This window comes from Scardinius erythrophthalmus (assembly GCF_964197995.2).
Source record: "Scardinius erythrophthalmus genome assembly, chromosome: 15".
NCBI lineage: Eukaryota > Metazoa > Chordata > Actinopteri > Cypriniformes > Leuciscidae > Scardinius > Scardinius erythrophthalmus.
Window position 1 is genome coordinate 12,128,578 of NC_138235.1, and position 16,827 is coordinate 12,145,404.

Consider the following 16,827-nt stretch of genomic DNA (forward strand, 5'->3'; position numbering starts at 1 on the left):
TGAAGTTTGCATGCTCGTTTAGAATCATATGTCGCATGTGCTAATATCATGAAGTTTAGAGTTTTCGTTAAGGATTTATAGGCTTTTTCTAAATGACCCTGATATAGCTATCCAAAGGGTAAAGTTTAACATTTTTGATTTTAGACCTAGAGAGTCCCGAGAATTGTGCCGCAGTGGTTGTATTGAGTTTGAGGGGAAAAAAACTAGGACTAGTTTGCAAAAGTAAGTTTTATTTTAGATAATCACAGATATTCAATGAACAATTTGATTGAGACAATCAATTTGGTTCTTGAGGCAAATTTGTTCAGTATGAGGAGATCTAACAGATAATATGAATTTTGTGTATAGGCTATGTGTGAAACATACGTGATTCAGAGGCGTAAAACTCGTTAGTGCCACCTAGTGGCCGATTTCTTTCAAAATTCTTGCAGACCTCTAGGGCTCCTCTAGTGAAACATGTCCACTGAGTTTCTTTCCGATAGGCCTCCGTTAATCTTGTCTAATAGGTGCTCAAACTTCATTGACCGATGGCAGCCATGTTTTTTTGAGGTGCGCCAATATGAAGGTAAAATTATGCCATAAAGTATTGCATGCGCAGGGTAAGATTTGTGAAAGTGTACATAAGTTTGCAAGCGTAAATTAAATTTGCATGCGCAAGAGAAGATTTGTAAAGGTGTAAATCGCCTTTCAAGTGTAAGAAAAAAAATATTTGCAGCATTTCACTGTTACTCGTAAGTGTAATTCATATATTGTGAAGCTGCAGCTTCATGCTAACGCAAAATAAATATGATCTGTATTCCTCTGACTTCCATTTTTCCGCGCTTACACTTTTGGCACGGTTTTTACGCTCAAATACGGCCAAAAGTATTGCAGGCCCGTGAACAGCAATTTGCGACCGAAAACAACAGAGTTAGGAACTGCAAAACAGATTCACTGCATAAAATCAAACTTTGTGTAAAAAATAAACTGTTGCAAATGTCTAAATGTGTGCATAGGGCAACAAAGTTCCCGAAATAACCCGATTTGTACAGTTACGTCTTTCTTTTACCTGCGCTTCCAGTTTTGGCACGATTCTCTCACTCACTGAGTTTTGCAAGCGCGAAGAGGAGGGCGGGACCACCTTCATCATTTAGCCAATCAGATGAGCTTCTCGCTGACTCTAGGTTTACTCTTATCTGATTGGTTCAATAAACACGCCAGTCACCAGAACACATCTTTATCTTCATTTGGCTCAGAAACCTTCTGGTTGCCGAAATGGTACTTTTAATGCACACATACATGTTAAATAAATAGATAAACAAATAAATAAACAAATAAGTCATGATTGCTTAATAAGCTGTGCACCATTAGGATGACTATATGAGTCCATAATGAATTTCGAGCTGGTGTGTTAAGAATTTTTTTTTTTTATCTGAACTACTGCATGCATAATTTCACCTGTCTACTGATTGGGAGGATTCCACTATTATTATGTTACAATTATATTTTTTTCGTGTATTTAAGAGCATCTCTAAATTATGCACCATTTATCACCTGCAATGCCATCGTGTAACCACTAGATGGCTGTATAGCCCTATATATGAACATATCAAGATGCTGTATATTCCCTGGTTGCTGGGTTTTTATTCAGACATAATTAGTTACTTTTTGTCAAAGTTGAGTTTATGTTGATTTAGTATCAGTTTTTCATTACAGTCAAATCTGGACACAGAGAAAGCATTTTGTTATTTATACTAGCTACATATAATAGCTTGATCAGTCACACGAAAGTAATCACTAAGTCAGAATCAATATTGACAGTGCTACCAAGACAATATTTCAAAATATGTAATTGAGTGTTAAATGCCACGAACAGAGACATGATGTGAAAAAAACTGCATCAGAATTGTATTATTACATAAAGAATGGGTATTAAATGTTTTGATTGTAAAGTTTAACATCTGCTCAGTGGTGTAACAGATTAGCCTATATAATATATCACATTTCAATCCAGTAACGTTAACACCAGCTTGAAATTCAGTATGAATGTTAGTCAGCTTTAATCAGCCTAATGATGCACAGGTTATTAAGCAATCATGACTTATTTATTTATTTATTTATTTATCTATCTATTTATCTATTTATTTAACATGTATGTGTGCATTAAAAGTACCATTTCGGCAACCAGAAGGTTTCTGAGCCAAATGAAGATAAAGATGTGTTCTGGTGACTGGCGTGTTTATTGAACCAATCAGATAAGAGTAAACCTAGAGTCAGCGAGAAGCTCATCTGATTGGCTAAATGATGAAGGTGGTCCCGCCCTCCTCTTCGCGCTTGCAAAACTCAGTGAGTGAGAGAATCGTGCCAAAACTGGAAGCGCAGGTAAAAGAAAGACGTAACTGTACAAATCGGGTTATTTCGGTAACTTTGTTGCCCTATGCACACATTTAGACATTTGCAACAGTTTATTTTTTTACACAAAGTTTGATTTTATGCAGTGAATCTGTTTTGCAGTTCCTAACTCTGTTGTTTTCGGTCGCAAATTGCTGTTCACGGGCCTGCAATACTTTTGGCCGTATTTGAGCGTAAAAACCGTGCCAAAAGTGTAAGCGCGGAAAAATGGAAGTCAGAGGAATACAGATCATATTTATTTTGCGTTAGCATGAAGCTGCAGCTTCACAATACATGAATTACACTTACGAATAACAGTGAAATGCTGCAAATATTTTTTTCTTACACTTGAAAGGCGATTTACACCTTTACAAATCTTCTCTTGCGCATGCAAATTTAATTTACGCTTGCAAACTTATGTACACTTTCACAAATCTTACCCTGCGCATGCAATACTTTATGGCATAATTTTATCTTCATACGCCTATGTCCTCAAAGACAATTATGGCACTTTGGACAAAGACACTGCATTTTCAAGTATATCAGGCTTAGGGTTGTGTAGTTATAGCCATGTTTATGTTTTTTTTCCATGTTATAGTGCCACCTAGTGGCCAGTCGCCACTCGCCACATGCTTTTTCACGCGACCACAGAATGAGCTCTAACATATGCGAGTCGAGTTTGGTGAAAATATCTCATTTTGTTCACAAGTAATAGTAATTTTAGTAAAAGTTAAAAATGTTAACATTTTGGCGGCTCTTAGAGACAATGGCCCTCATTTATCAAAAGTGCATACACCAAATTTTCAGCGTACACCTGGCGTAGGCTACACCCAAAACCACGTTGACTTTGAGATTTATCAATATGGACGTTGGCGTACGGCACGCTCAAATCCTACGCCAGCTCAGGAGGTGGTGTACGCACGTTTTGAGTGCGGGAATGCGCAAAAAAACAATTCCTAACACCACAAAACGCACTGACAAACTAAAAGATATAATATAATATGACCCACTGTAAAAAAACAACAACATAGTAATTATAAACTTCAGTGTTTATTTTTGTGCAACATGGAATTCAATGTTTAATTTGTGTGACTTTACCAAAGCATTTGAATTGTAGGCATATGTATTCCTTAGGTTGCGAGCCTGTGCGCTTTACCTGACGTTTCAAGCCTTGTTTATACTTTCGCCTGGCTCCGCAGCGCGAGTCTCCGCAGACTGCGCGCGCACCTCCCCAAACGGACGAGGCGTTTATACTCGACGCGTTCACCGTTGTACTATTCTTTGAAACGATGGTTAGGCCAGGGTTAGGCCCGGCAGGTATGCACGGATTGGGTTTAGTAATGAAAGGCTTTCAATGACCAAAAAAATAATTCAGACTGACAAAATAATAAAAATGCCATTCTTCTTCTTTTAAATAATAATAATACAAATAATAATAACGACATTCTTCTTCTAAATAACAATAAGCGTCATTAATAATAAAAATCTAGAAATCAATTTTGTTTCTTTCCACTTCCCTGGTTTCGCTTTCTCTTTCTCAAAGAAGTTTCTCTTTAATTTGCCGTCTTCCGTGTGTCCATGGCGTAAAATGAGGGCGTGGGGGGAGCGGAGACTTGAATATATAGGGGCGTGTTATTCTAATGACGATCGATTTCAGCCGCGGCATTTATCAAGGGCAGGTATTGCGTACACCAGAATTTCAAAGGTACGCACAGCTTCATAAATCAGGCGATGAGAAGAGTGTAAGCATAATCTTACGCCAATATATACGCCCGTTTCTACGCAAGATTGATAAATGAGGGCCAATGAATCGAAATTTCGACTTGTTTTTGATAACTGTTGACAAACAGACTCCAGAGAATCTTGCTGCACTTGTTTGGTTCTGACCGGGCCAAAAACCTAGGACTAGTTCGCTAAAGTAGGTTTTTCAAAAAATTAATAATACTTGAAAATTTCGCCAGGACGATGATCGAATCAAGGCATGAATGGGGTGATATCTTGATTCCAGATTGTTAAAAAAAAATCATGCAACATGATTTTAGAATAAGAAAAGCATGTTGCTTTATAACGGGGGATTAAAAGAAAAGATGAAGTACATCGCTTGGCTCTTCATTTGAACCAAAATGTTTGAAGTTTTGATTCACAGACTTTAATTCTTTCATATGGCTTTTTGTATAAAAGTACTTATGCAGATTGTTAACAAAGCTATGCAAGTTGTATACATCAGATAGAAAATACAATGTAATATAGTGCTTACAATGTAAAATAATGCTTGATAAATTAACCATTTATTTGATCTAACTACATAAAGATTGAATCATTGTATGATCTGGTTACAGAAAAGTACTTTTTAAGATAAATGCAAAACTTTCTTAAAAAACTAGGAGTTACAATGTTTCTACGGTCGATCGATGTATTCTTCACATCTATTCTTAATTTTAAGTGACCTTCTCTTTGCTTTTCAATCAACAGAAATGGTTATATATTAGATATTACATCACAGAAATTTTGTAATTTGTTAATTAGAAAGGATTAGTTAAGGAGACAATCAGTCAATGATTTGTTTAGATTTTCTGATAGGACAAATAGGCTGATTTTGTTTTCTTTTTCATAGTGATCATGGAACATAAGAAAGAGAAGATGCTAGTTCAGGAGAACTGAACGCCGCTTCTGTTGGTTTTGTATCTACATTCCTGTACAGTCCACACGGCAAGGCCAGTTTACTCAGTGGTGACACACAAAGGCTGGGAATAGGCGCTCTGGTTGCTGTCGTGTTTGGCAGACACGACGACACAGTAACGTGTTGCAGGTTTTAGGTCAGTAACTGTAGCGATCTGAGTCTTGTACACGGACAGGACCTCCTCCGCAGGCAGAGACGGGGTGTCCTCCGTTAGGATCAGAGTGTAGGAATCCGCCCCTGTCACCTGAGACCACTCGACCTGCAGTGACTGTCCTGTCACATGAGCAACCTTCACCTCAGGGATGGACAGCTGGTCTGTAGAGGCAACAGCATCTGATTAAATATGTGACTTCAGTTTGCTATATAATGCTATAAGAACATGTCCAGGAAACATTTCACCTAGGGCTGTCAATCGATTAAAATTTTTAATCGCGATTAATCGCATGATTGTCATGAGTTAACTCGCGATTAATCGCATTTAATCGCACGTTTTTTTATTTGTTCTAAATGTTCCTTAAATTAATACTTTTCAAGTTTGTAATACTCTAATCAATGTGGGCATGGATAAATAGATGCTTTATGCAAATGTATGTTTATTATTGAAACCATAGTCAATATAGAGCATAAGGAGGAGACATGTTTCAAAGGTCATAGATGTTTTTCAAAGAACTTGTTCATGTCTATTAGACATGTAGAAAGAACAAAAAAATGCCAGGTTACCATTACTTCTCTTTCTTTGCACTGAGCAATTTACTAACACAAACATGTTTAGATTTTTGCATGACAGGGGCAGCTCTTCTAAAAATGCTAAATGTAGGCTACATTAATTATTTATTATTACATTGTAGTTTGTCTCTCTCTGTGCCCATTTTGATGAAGCAAAATTCTCAATAAAAATGCTTTCATTGGTATATTTTACTGTTTCTGTTGTCAACGGAATGGATTTGAAAAGGTGACTGAAACGCGACCCATTAAGACATAACCAGCTCTTCCTTCTAAGATGTTAAGTTAATCTGCACAAAAATTCTGATAATCGAGCCGTCGTCTGGTGAAATCAAATACACATAAGATAAAGACAATATCTGTGCTCTGATTTCGGCTATACTTGTAAAATTAGAGAAGCAACATAATATCTGTGAATTAAAGAGCTGCTCCTCCGCGCGAGACGCAGAGAGAGAGAGAGAGAGAGAGAGAGAGCGAGAGAGAGAGCGCGCGAGAGAGAGAGAGAGGCGCGCGCGCGTGCTGGGATAGCAGTACCGGCGGTACCGGGAGATTCTCAGAAACTAAATAAGGTTTGGGCGCTTTGTTGAAGGGAAAAAAATCGCTAAAGGGATCTGCAATGTCGCTAAGTTAGCAACACTGTGTATCTCCATTTCTCCAACTAGGGGTTGGGCCACGGGTCAAACAGAAAATACGCGCTGCGTTAATCGCGCGTTAAAAAAATTAGTGCCGTTAATATGATTTTGCGTTAACGCGTTATTAACGCGCTAACTTTGACAGCCCTAATTTCACCACAATAATATATATGTCTATATCTATATCTATGTCTATATATATATATATATATATGTCTATGTCTATATATATATGTATATATATTGTTGCACTGCCTTTATGGTGATTTTTTAAAACACTGTATCACAATATTCTATAAAGAGGATCTAATTAATTATTTTTTGCCATGAATATGTTTTTGTCGCCCACCTTAGACTTTATGAAAATCAATTCTCATCCTCAACTAATATATACAACTAAAGTCTTGTATATATGTATATATTTGGTTACACTTTATTTTATGGTGTCCTTGTTCCTGTGTAATTGTACAGTGTTATTACACATTTATACTTTTAAGTACTGAGTAATATTAATTAACAACATGTAGGAATAGAGTTTCGTTTAGGGTAAGTTTCATGGAAGTATGCATAATTTACTGTTATTACTATATAATATGTAAAATGTTCTACAAAGTAGCCTACATGTAACATGGACACTAAAATAAAGTGTTACCATACTGTATATTTTATATAATAATTTTTATAAATTGCTCTGTGTATCCAAACGGCTCTTAATTATTGTGCAGTAAGCTGTGAATGTGTCTGTAGTTCATCTCACCAGGAGTCAGTGCTGCATTCATCCTCGCATATTTCAGATTTCTCTTCCGACGGTTTAAGGTTTGGCCTGTAAAAGATTTGTGTTAATACATCATTTCATTCTGCATATGCAAGATTAAATAAAGATGTACCTGTGAAATATGCACTTATTTAAAGTAATATGTATTGTTTAAATAACAGTTAAGGTCAGCTTCCGCTGAAAATAGTTGCCAATTTTCTCTGTTCCTTAAAAATAATTATACCATGGTCTGTCTGAATGCTCAATTCTGATTGACTGAGAGGATTCATTAACACACAGTCTTCCATGGGCTGAAGCCCAGGGGCCTACCCTCGGGAGGGGCCTATATTTTTAATAATTTGTATAAACAGGAGTTTCCATCAGGGAGAGCAGGATTCTAGAAACAAACTTGCACACCCGCAAATTTTCAGGAATCACAACCGTTTGTTTTGATCTACTGTTGTTGAATTTATGGTTTTTAATATCATGGAACGATAGCCTTCCTGTAAACGCATTTCGGCCAGGAATTTCTTGATGGCATTTTCTTTTCATATTAACTCTGTATAATGCCTATAATGATGAAGTGTTTATAAGCGCAGCGCTGCTTTGTTTATGCAACCTGCTCCTGCTCTTGCACAAGCGCCACCTACTGGCAAAGAGTGAATTTGCATATTCACCTATACAGTATATGACCCATATTTTTATGAAGCATACACACTGTGTTGTGTTAACTGGTGTACCGACAAGATAAATTCCGACATAATTGGCAGAATGCTAAAAACAAATGATCTGGGGTAGGGGGCCTACTGTAATGCTGTAGCCCAGGGGCCTCTGGTTATCTTAACGTGCCCCTGGAAACAAGTAAGGAATAATTGACGACAGGAAGTTCAATTATTAGAAAAAAATGCACACCGAGGAGGTCACTCATGGCCTTTACACCTCAGGTGTGCATTATTTTTTGATAATTCATCGGACCGGAGTCAATTAATCAGCTTATACTGTGGTTACCACACCTCAAAACATTGTTCCGATGATATATTGATAATAAATTAACGCTGCTCCGTGACTTATAGTAATAAATAGCTTTGCTACTGAAACGAGAATACTTTATATTTTCTACTGGTTTTAAAGTAATTAAACTCACAGCTTAATTGTTTGTAGAGAGAGACGCTGAGCAGACAGAGATCGGCTAATTCACACGCGCATCTCTCTCTGTATTTCTTTCTCTCTCTCTCTCTCTCTGTATCTCTCTCTATCTCTCTCTGTATTTCTCTCTCTCTCTCCCTCTCCCTCTCTCTGTATTTCTCTGTATCCCTCTCTCTGTATCTCTCTCTCGCTCGATATTTAATTCAAATAAATGCTATAATTTATTAATTTAAATAAATGTAATCTTACGCACTACTTTATTTCTGTGTCTAATTGAAATCGGGCAGAATGCTAGATCTAACTAACCGTAACTGACTATAATAACAATCATTACCTCTCCGGTCAAATATTGCACTGCAATATTTATATATATTGCACATGTCTGTATTTCTTCTTACCAGTAATAACTCTAGAGGCAAGACTCTCTCCGGCACCGTTCCAGGCCGTCACAGCCACATTAGAGGCCAGCAGGCCCGAGACCTGACAGCTGAGGTTAGAGGTGAGACAGACAGGCACCTGGCCGTCAGGGCGCAGCTGGTAAACCTTGTATCCTGTGCTAAGAACTGACGACATCCAGGCCACTGTGGCGGAGGAATTATCACCCGTGAAGGTGACGTTCATCGGCGGACAGGGCACTGAAGGAGAAAACAAAGTAATAGACCAAGTAAGAAAATATTCTATACAAGTAGAGTTATCTTGAAATGGGGCATTTTCTTTGCCAGAGAAGGTCTGTTTTTATTTACTATACACTGTCTTTAGTATCTTGGCTTGACAATTATTGATATGGCATCATTATTCAGAAATCCATCTGCCTTAGACTTTTTAGATGCATTTCAACTTTTTTAACAGAGGTAAAAAAAAAAAAATAATAATTGTCGTCTGGTACCTGTGACACCAGTAACAGCCTGAGATGGTCTGCTGACCCCAGCTGAGTTTTTTGCAAGGACCGTCACATTGTACGGGGTGCTACAGGGCACAGGAAATTCAAAGTAGTTGTCGTTTGTCCAATAGGATGACACGTCCATTTTGGACTGAGGGTTGTCTTGGATTTGGCCGGTCACCTGCACCAGGTACGTGACGTTAGGACAGTCCACGAAACTCCAGGAGACCCTGATTAGAGTGGCATCGCCCATCAGATGGGGTCTCACCCGCACGGTGGCAGGAGGACATGGGACTACAGGAGAGTTCAACAGAGGGTTAATTAAGTGTTATTATTGATAACTAAAAGCAAAACTATTACATTAAAATAAACCTGAAATTAATAAACAAACTAAAATGAGAAGTTTTGTAAGTTTAACTTGAAGTACTAAAATGACAAAAACTGGAATAAAAATCAATCGAAAATATGAAAAGAAAACATAGCACTTTATTTCACAGTCCTGTTTCGCATGAACATACTATGTACTTATTGTAGTGATGAAACATAACTGGGTAATAACTAGGTTTTAACTCTAAACCTTAACTTAACCCATGTAGTTACTTTACATTACTCAGTACTTTTGTGGGCAAGTACACTATAAGTACATTGAACGTGCACTTATTACTAATATAATTACACCAATTATTGTTACATTGAAATATGATATAAAAAAACAACTTGACTGAAAATATCATCACAAGAACGCAAGGAAATGTAATTTTCCTTATGCAAAATATAATTTCTTGTAGAAATGTAAATATCCTACTAAAACACACATTAAAGTTTTGTTTTATATTGTATATTCTTGAGATAAACAGCTAAACATTCTCCGACATATCTGGTCGTGTACCTGCTCCCCTCTGGATTGGCGCAGTGACGGAGCTGTTGCAGGTCCCATCTGAAGCCTGCGCTGTGAAGTTGTACAATGTCCCACAAGTCAATCCTCGGAGGCTACATGAAGTGCCCGTGGTGTCGCAGCGAAGTGTGTTCCCATCCATGGTTTGGGCCCATGTAAAGTACTTCAGCGAACCTTGGCTCTCCCCCCAGGAGAGTGTGGCAGTCCTGGTGTCACACTGCACTGCTACACTCATGTTCTGTGGCTCACAGGGCACTATAGACCAGAAGGAATACAGTATGTCACAGATTTCAAGCCAAAACATAATGCTTTTCATTTAGAGCCAATGTGTGGTCTCACCAGTATGGAAGGGGACCTGCTGGCTGGCCAAACTGGTGCAGTTTCCAGCCGAAGCAGTTATGCTAACGTTGTAAATCTGTCCGCAGTGCAAGTGAAGCAGGGTGCAGTTGTTCGTGGTGCTTCTGCAGGTTCGCACATCTCCGTCTCCACCGTTGGCCGTGAGCGAGTACGACTCGGCCACCAGAGAGGGTGACCATGACGCCACCATTCCGTTTGTGTCACACACCGGATTCGTTGTTACATTTTGAGGAACACAAGGTGCTGTAAGAGAATTAAATGGGTGGGTGTGAATTATGCAGATTTGATGTAGCTCTCAAATCTCAATCAATTACCCCATGACTTACTCTAAGCCATTCTAGGTGTATATGACTTTCTTCTTTCAGACGAATACAATCAGAGTTATATAAAAAATATCCTGGCTCTTCCGAGCTTTATAATGGCAGTTGATTGCAACCAACAGTTTGACGCTCAAAAAAGTGCATCCATTCATTATAAAAGGAATCCACACGGATCCGGGGGGTTAATAAAGGCCTTCTAAAGCGAAGCAATGAGTTTGTGTGAGAAAAATATCCATATTTAAAACTTTATAAAGTAAAATAGCTTCCGGTCAACGAACATACTGATTCAACTTAAGTCTAAAGCGCAACTTATGCGAGTAATGTGACGTACTGCTGATATTTACTCCATGTTCTGACGTCACAAGTTGCGTAAGTTGCATTTTAGACACAAGTAGTACATTCGTTTGGCCGGAAGAACTTTACTTTGTAACATGTTGAATATGTATATGGATACAAGCTCATAACTTTGAACTGATGGTTGCAATCCATTGCCATTATAAAGCTCGGAAGAGTCAGGGTGTTTATTAATATAACACCGATTGTATTCGTCTGAAAGAAGAAAGTCATATACACCTTGAATGGCTTGAGGGTGAGTAAATCATAGGCTAATCTTCATTTTAAAGTGAACTACTCCTTTAATGTGTACCTGTGTTCATCTTAAGAGGGGGACTCCGCAAGCTGCTGCATTTGTCGGAGGACGCAGAGATTATAATGGTGTACTGCATTCCACACTTCGCTCCGGTGAGGTCACAGGACGTGCTTGTGCTGTTGCACATCAACATGCTTTGGTCATGACCTTCAGCTGTGGCCACATAGAAGGAGGATACTTCATTCGGCTGCCAGCTAACGGTTATATTGCTGCTGAAACAGTCCGTATGTGCAGTGATGGAGTTGAGAGCACATGGAGCTGCGGACAGACAAGACAGAGATCAGAAACTGACAGACCGCCAGGAAGACAGACAGACAACACAGACTCGGACAGTTAGTGGATGTAGCTTGAAAGCCCCAGGGGTAACAATCAGAATATTTAACCCTCTGGTGCTCTTCGGTTGGTTTAAACGAAAATTTTTTTTTTACTTCATTGGAATGGTATGAAACTTGGTAAAGGTTTTGGCACTTGCCATGTGAACACACACACACACACAAATGGACATGATTCGAAAAGTTTAAATGGTCCTGTAAAAATGTACAAAATGTCCGCAATGGAAATGAATAGGAGACGAATTTTATCAAGTGAAAACTTTTGTCAACTTTCTTCCAGTTTTTAGTGTAAAACGTTGATTTTGAAAAGTATATATTTCATATAAAAATTAAATAGTATTTTTGTGCATTATTCATAACAATACACACATTTTTTAAGTTCAAGTTTGTAACTTTTTTCACTTCAGCAATAATCTGCCAAGTGTCGTATCTGAAAAGAGATCAAACTTCAGTCTGTGCTCGTCTAAAGCATTCAAGATTTACGACAGTTTAAGTTGGAATTTTCAGGTTTATGCTCAAAAAGTGAACAAATGGATTATAAATACAGCGTAAATATAATTTAGTATAAAAAAAAAGTCCCCTAAAAATATTAAATAAAAAACATTATCTTACCTCTGTAACCTCCTCTCTGTTTGCTCTGGTACCTATCAGCTACGCTCCTCAAAGTGGTTGCTTTTTAATGTGCCACGAGTTACAACCGAATTGGGAAAAACTGCTTTTTCTTATTTAGCACCTTGGGGGTGGAATAATCTACAAAAAGAACTAAATTTAGAAACCCTTATGTCCATAAATGAATTTAAAACTACTGTAAAGAGTGTTGTGATGTTCTTGTTTTTCCTAAGAGTCTCATTGTGTTTTATATTTTTATTTTTAACATTTTGTACTTCTTTTAACGTGAAAATGTAATTTGGTGTTTGTTATGTATGCATTTGTTGTGATTTGGTGCTACCTTGGCCAGGTCTCTCTTGTAAAAGAGATTCTGAATCTCAATGGGACCTCCTGGTTAAATAAAGGTATAATAATAAAACAATTATTAAACTAAAATATTTTACATTCATTTAATTGCCAAAAAATAAAATAATTAGCGGTCATTTTTGTCCGACACGCGAAGAGCACCAGATGGAAGACTAGGGTGTTTGAGTGTGTTTGCACCTGTCTGAATCTGGAAGGTTTTGCTGGGTCCGCTTCGGCAGAATGAATTCTCCGCAGTGATGTGGAAGGTGTACGTGGCTCCACACTGCAGGTCGGGAACATTGCAGTGCAGAACTGAAGCTGAGCAGCTGGAATTAGCTCCGCCCCTTTCCACTGCCAGGACAGAGTAAGACTCCGCCCCCATTGCTTGTAACCACGTGACCCAGGCTGAGTTCGTAACGCAGTCCAGGTTTCCTGCCTCTCCTTGCGGAACACAGGGAGCTAAAGACATGCAAATACGATCTGTTAGCTTGCTAGAATCAATAAGCATTTCCACAAAGACATCCTTTGCAGTAAAAATTAACAGCAGTTTTCTGTATTGTCTGTGACAGTACAGTACATATGGTCAAAGACTATAGAATTACACAAGATGCGTCACTCATATTGTTTTGAATGGGGAAAAGTGCAATGCTCAGTATGGCGGAATAAGTTCCAGCTTCTAAGAAAGAGCCAGTCGGCAATTGGTAAAGTCATCGTGTCACTGCAGCCGTTAGACCGTCAGACTGTCAGACGAGTGACAGTTGTTGTCAGATTTAATTGGTCATATCAAATATGAAATTTAATTGTAAGCTTGGCGAACAGTTTTGGAAAATTTGATGTTTCCCCATTCAAAGAGACAGGAGCTGCACTTGCCGCCCGAGAGGTGTTTCAAAGATGGCCGCCGAGTGAAATTACTTGTCTTAAAGGAACTTTGAAAACTGCAAAACTTTTGGGAGAGAACGCAAAAGCATTGACATATATTATTTCCTCCCATCTCATACTGTATTTTTTCCATGACCATGTCCCTTTAGGGAATCTGTATGTACTGTACAGGTTACAAGGATGAATTAATCAGTTGGTATTTGGCCTCGTAACGTGAGCTGATATCTATGTACATTGTGTGCTGCCATTAAATCATTTTATGTATATATCTGCTAGAGATGTGCAGATCATCTCTGTCACCCGAATCCACTGTTAAAAATAAATCATCCGACTCCCACCCGATCGTCACAATAAAATTGTTCTAATTCTCAGTGTTAGGCGTGATGATATGGTAACATATGCCTGTTACACTGAAGAAGGCTGCTTTTAAATGGACATTTATTTGAAGTAAAATTACATTTCCTTTTTAAAACTTCAACTGGAATGTCACTGTTTTCATCACTGTAACATCCCGAACACACTCACACAAGCAATTTAATATGTCCAGCCCAAGCAAAGGCTGGATATAAGCAAATGTTTTAGTTTATTGACATACAGCTGTTACATTCAGGCCCATCATACTCAGCTCTTGATTTGTCCTGGATAACAAGCTACTTTACTAAAATGCCCACATATTGTAATTTTATTTCCTTTCTTTAGTTTTTAATTCTCCTTTTTTGAAATTTCTCTCGGATATGATTTGCCCTTCAACTGCGTAGCTTAATGAGAGTCTGCAAATTAGTGCCTGACTAAACATTAAGCTTTAAACCATAGACTGTAAAAAAAATATGGACGTAGTGTCCGTGACGTCACCCGCAGTTTTCTGAAGAGCGTTTTTGAAGCCCAAAGTGGGCGGAGCCGCTTGCTTTAAACACGTTAATATTTCCATCATTAATGATTTATCTCATCCAACCGTAGTTAATTCAGAAGGTTATTTTTTATTACTTGCCCCGCCCGAGCTCACAGATTATCCGCGGATATAACCATGATCTGAGCTTCACTAATATCTGCATGCTATATCGGTGGTTTTAATGGTGATTTTGTGCTGTCGTGAAACGTTACCTGAGGAAACATTGACAGCAGAGCTGGGCTGGCTCTCACAGCCACCCCTGACAGACGTCACAGTGATCGAATATGACTGTCCACATGGCAAGCCAGCGATTGAACAGCTCGTGCTAGTGGAATCACATGACAGGAAAGCTCCTTCACTGGTCACTGCTCTCACATGGAAAGATTCTGCATCTGGATTGGCTGCCCATGTGACAGTCATGGAGCCAGCAGAGCAGTTCACCTGCACATCAACGGCCTGAGGTGGACAGGGCGCTAAGAAAAGAAAGGCACTTTTCATACATCTGTTCTTGATGGTGGTTTCATCTGTTCTTAGCATTGCTAAGGTGCTCTTAGTGGATGTTACCGTGTTGTTATGGGGTTGCTAAAGTGTAGTGAAATGGCTGCTTTGAAAGTGCCACAGTGTTTACACTAGGGGTTTCCAACCCTTCTACTGGAGAGTGACCTTATTGAAGAATTCAGTTCCAACCCGGCTCCAACACACCTGCCTGTAATTTCCAGGTAACCTCGAACACATTTAATTGCTGGTTCAGGTGTGTTTGATTCGGGTTGGTGCTAAACTCTGCATGAAGCAGCAGCAGGGCTGGAGACTCATGGTTTACAAAAAAAAAAAATCAACCAACAAATGGCTTACTTAAAAAAGAAAAGAAAAAAAAAATCACACATCACCTTCAACATATACTGTGCATTTTAACAATCTTAGTGTGCTACTCACCAGTTTGCACTTGTGTGAACAAACTCCCTTCACTGCGGCATGCAAGGTCCATAGACAGCACAGAAACATTATATGTGCGTCCGCAGAGCAGATGCTCCAGGTTGCAGTGAGTCGTGCCGCTGCTGCTACAGTTGGCCGTGTGGGTGCCATCTACACTGATGCCCTCAGCCTGGTAGGACAGCGCCCCACCGGCACTTTGCCACGTAACAGCCGCAGAGTTAGACAGGCAAACGAGAGATGCTTGCACGTTGATAGGTGTACATGGAACTGAGGAAGAGGAGGAAGATGAGGCATTAATGCATAGTGAAGTTCATTTGGGTGTGTCAACAAAGACAGACATCTGACATCAGCCGATCACGTCAGTAAAGCTAGGCTGTGTCCGAAATCGCCCCTATACCCTTAAATAGGACACTACTTGAGGGAACAGCCATTTGTAGTGGTGTCCGAAACCATAGTGGACTTTGAGTGCACTCATTCAATCCCATAATGCACCGCAATAAGGAGTGTACAACTGATGTACACTCAATGGCTAGAGAATACCCATAATGCACTGTGAGGGTCACATGCCGGACGAATTCCCGCGTCTGACCAGAAGGCGGCGCCTGCAGCTGAATCATCCATCCATCCATTTTACAAACCGCTGGTCCAATGTGGCTACAGCATAATATCATACAGGTATAAATTCCTTTTTTAATTGACTATTAAATTGTTTAATTAAGGTTTATACATAGTTTCCATGACAGAGTTCATGAGAAATCTTTTTATTACTACTGGAGCTGCCAGTTTGCTAAGTTTCAAATGATTATTATTAAACAGCAAGCATAAACTATGCAAAAGCAGCAGCTCTTCTGGCACTCAGTGTCCGATTTCACTCATTTTCATTTACTCCTTCAAGTGGACTATATTATTGGAGTAATGCAGGGAATAGTAAATGAGTGTATAGGGGCGATAACACATCTATACTGTCACATATAACACATCTCCACTGTCAATAGATCTAAAAGTGGCACAGTGCTTCCATTGAATAACATTTTATCCATTTGTGTGATTGCATTTGCATGCATAATAAAAGAGTATTATGGGAAAATTCCTAACCTGACTGTAATGTTGAAAGGGCATTTTTGCTGTCACAATGGCTGTCCTGAGCAGTGATTGTAAGGTTGTAGGCTTGGCCACAATGCAGTTTGTCTAATTTGCAGCTGGAGGTGGGACTGCTGCAATGTGTTTGGTGCCCATCTGGACTAGATGCAAGGACCAGGTAGGAGGCAACGTGCTCTCCTTGTTCCCATGACACAACACCTGTGTGGCTGCCACACTCAATTTCAGTGGTGATTCCCTGTGGCTTACATGGAACTGTTCAGTTGCAAACAAGAAGATCATAAATGTAATGATAGGAATGGACAAAAAACATTTATTTCAAGATGATATCTGTAA

The 16,827-nt window shown here is 39.0% G+C and overlaps 1 protein-coding gene across 1 annotated transcript in view; it reads right to left on the reverse strand.

Annotated features, from left to right (window-relative positions):
* Nucleotides 1-4,473: 4,473 nt before the first annotated feature.
* fndc7b (fibronectin type III domain containing 7b) overlaps nucleotides 4,474-16,827 on the reverse strand; it is a 68,036-nt gene continuing 55,682 nt past the window's right edge. Inside the window, exons 44-54 of the mRNA XM_081386498.1 lie at nucleotides 16,489-16,746; nucleotides 15,394-15,660; nucleotides 14,673-14,933; nucleotides 12,891-13,151; nucleotides 11,404-11,664; nucleotides 10,420-10,680; nucleotides 10,075-10,335; nucleotides 9,192-9,479; nucleotides 8,704-8,940; nucleotides 7,163-7,228; nucleotides 4,474-5,365 (exon numbers count right to left, since the gene is read on the reverse strand). Coding sequence (XP_081242624.1) covers nucleotides 5,091-5,365; nucleotides 7,163-7,228; nucleotides 8,704-8,940; nucleotides 9,192-9,479; nucleotides 10,075-10,335; nucleotides 10,420-10,680; nucleotides 11,404-11,664; nucleotides 12,891-13,151; nucleotides 14,673-14,933; nucleotides 15,394-15,660; nucleotides 16,489-16,746 — 2,696 coding nt within the window. The 3' untranslated portion in view covers nucleotides 4,474-5,090. The remainder of the gene's footprint in view (nucleotides 5,366-7,162; nucleotides 7,229-8,703; nucleotides 8,941-9,191; nucleotides 9,480-10,074; nucleotides 10,336-10,419; nucleotides 10,681-11,403; nucleotides 11,665-12,890; nucleotides 13,152-14,672; nucleotides 14,934-15,393; nucleotides 15,661-16,488; nucleotides 16,747-16,827) is intronic.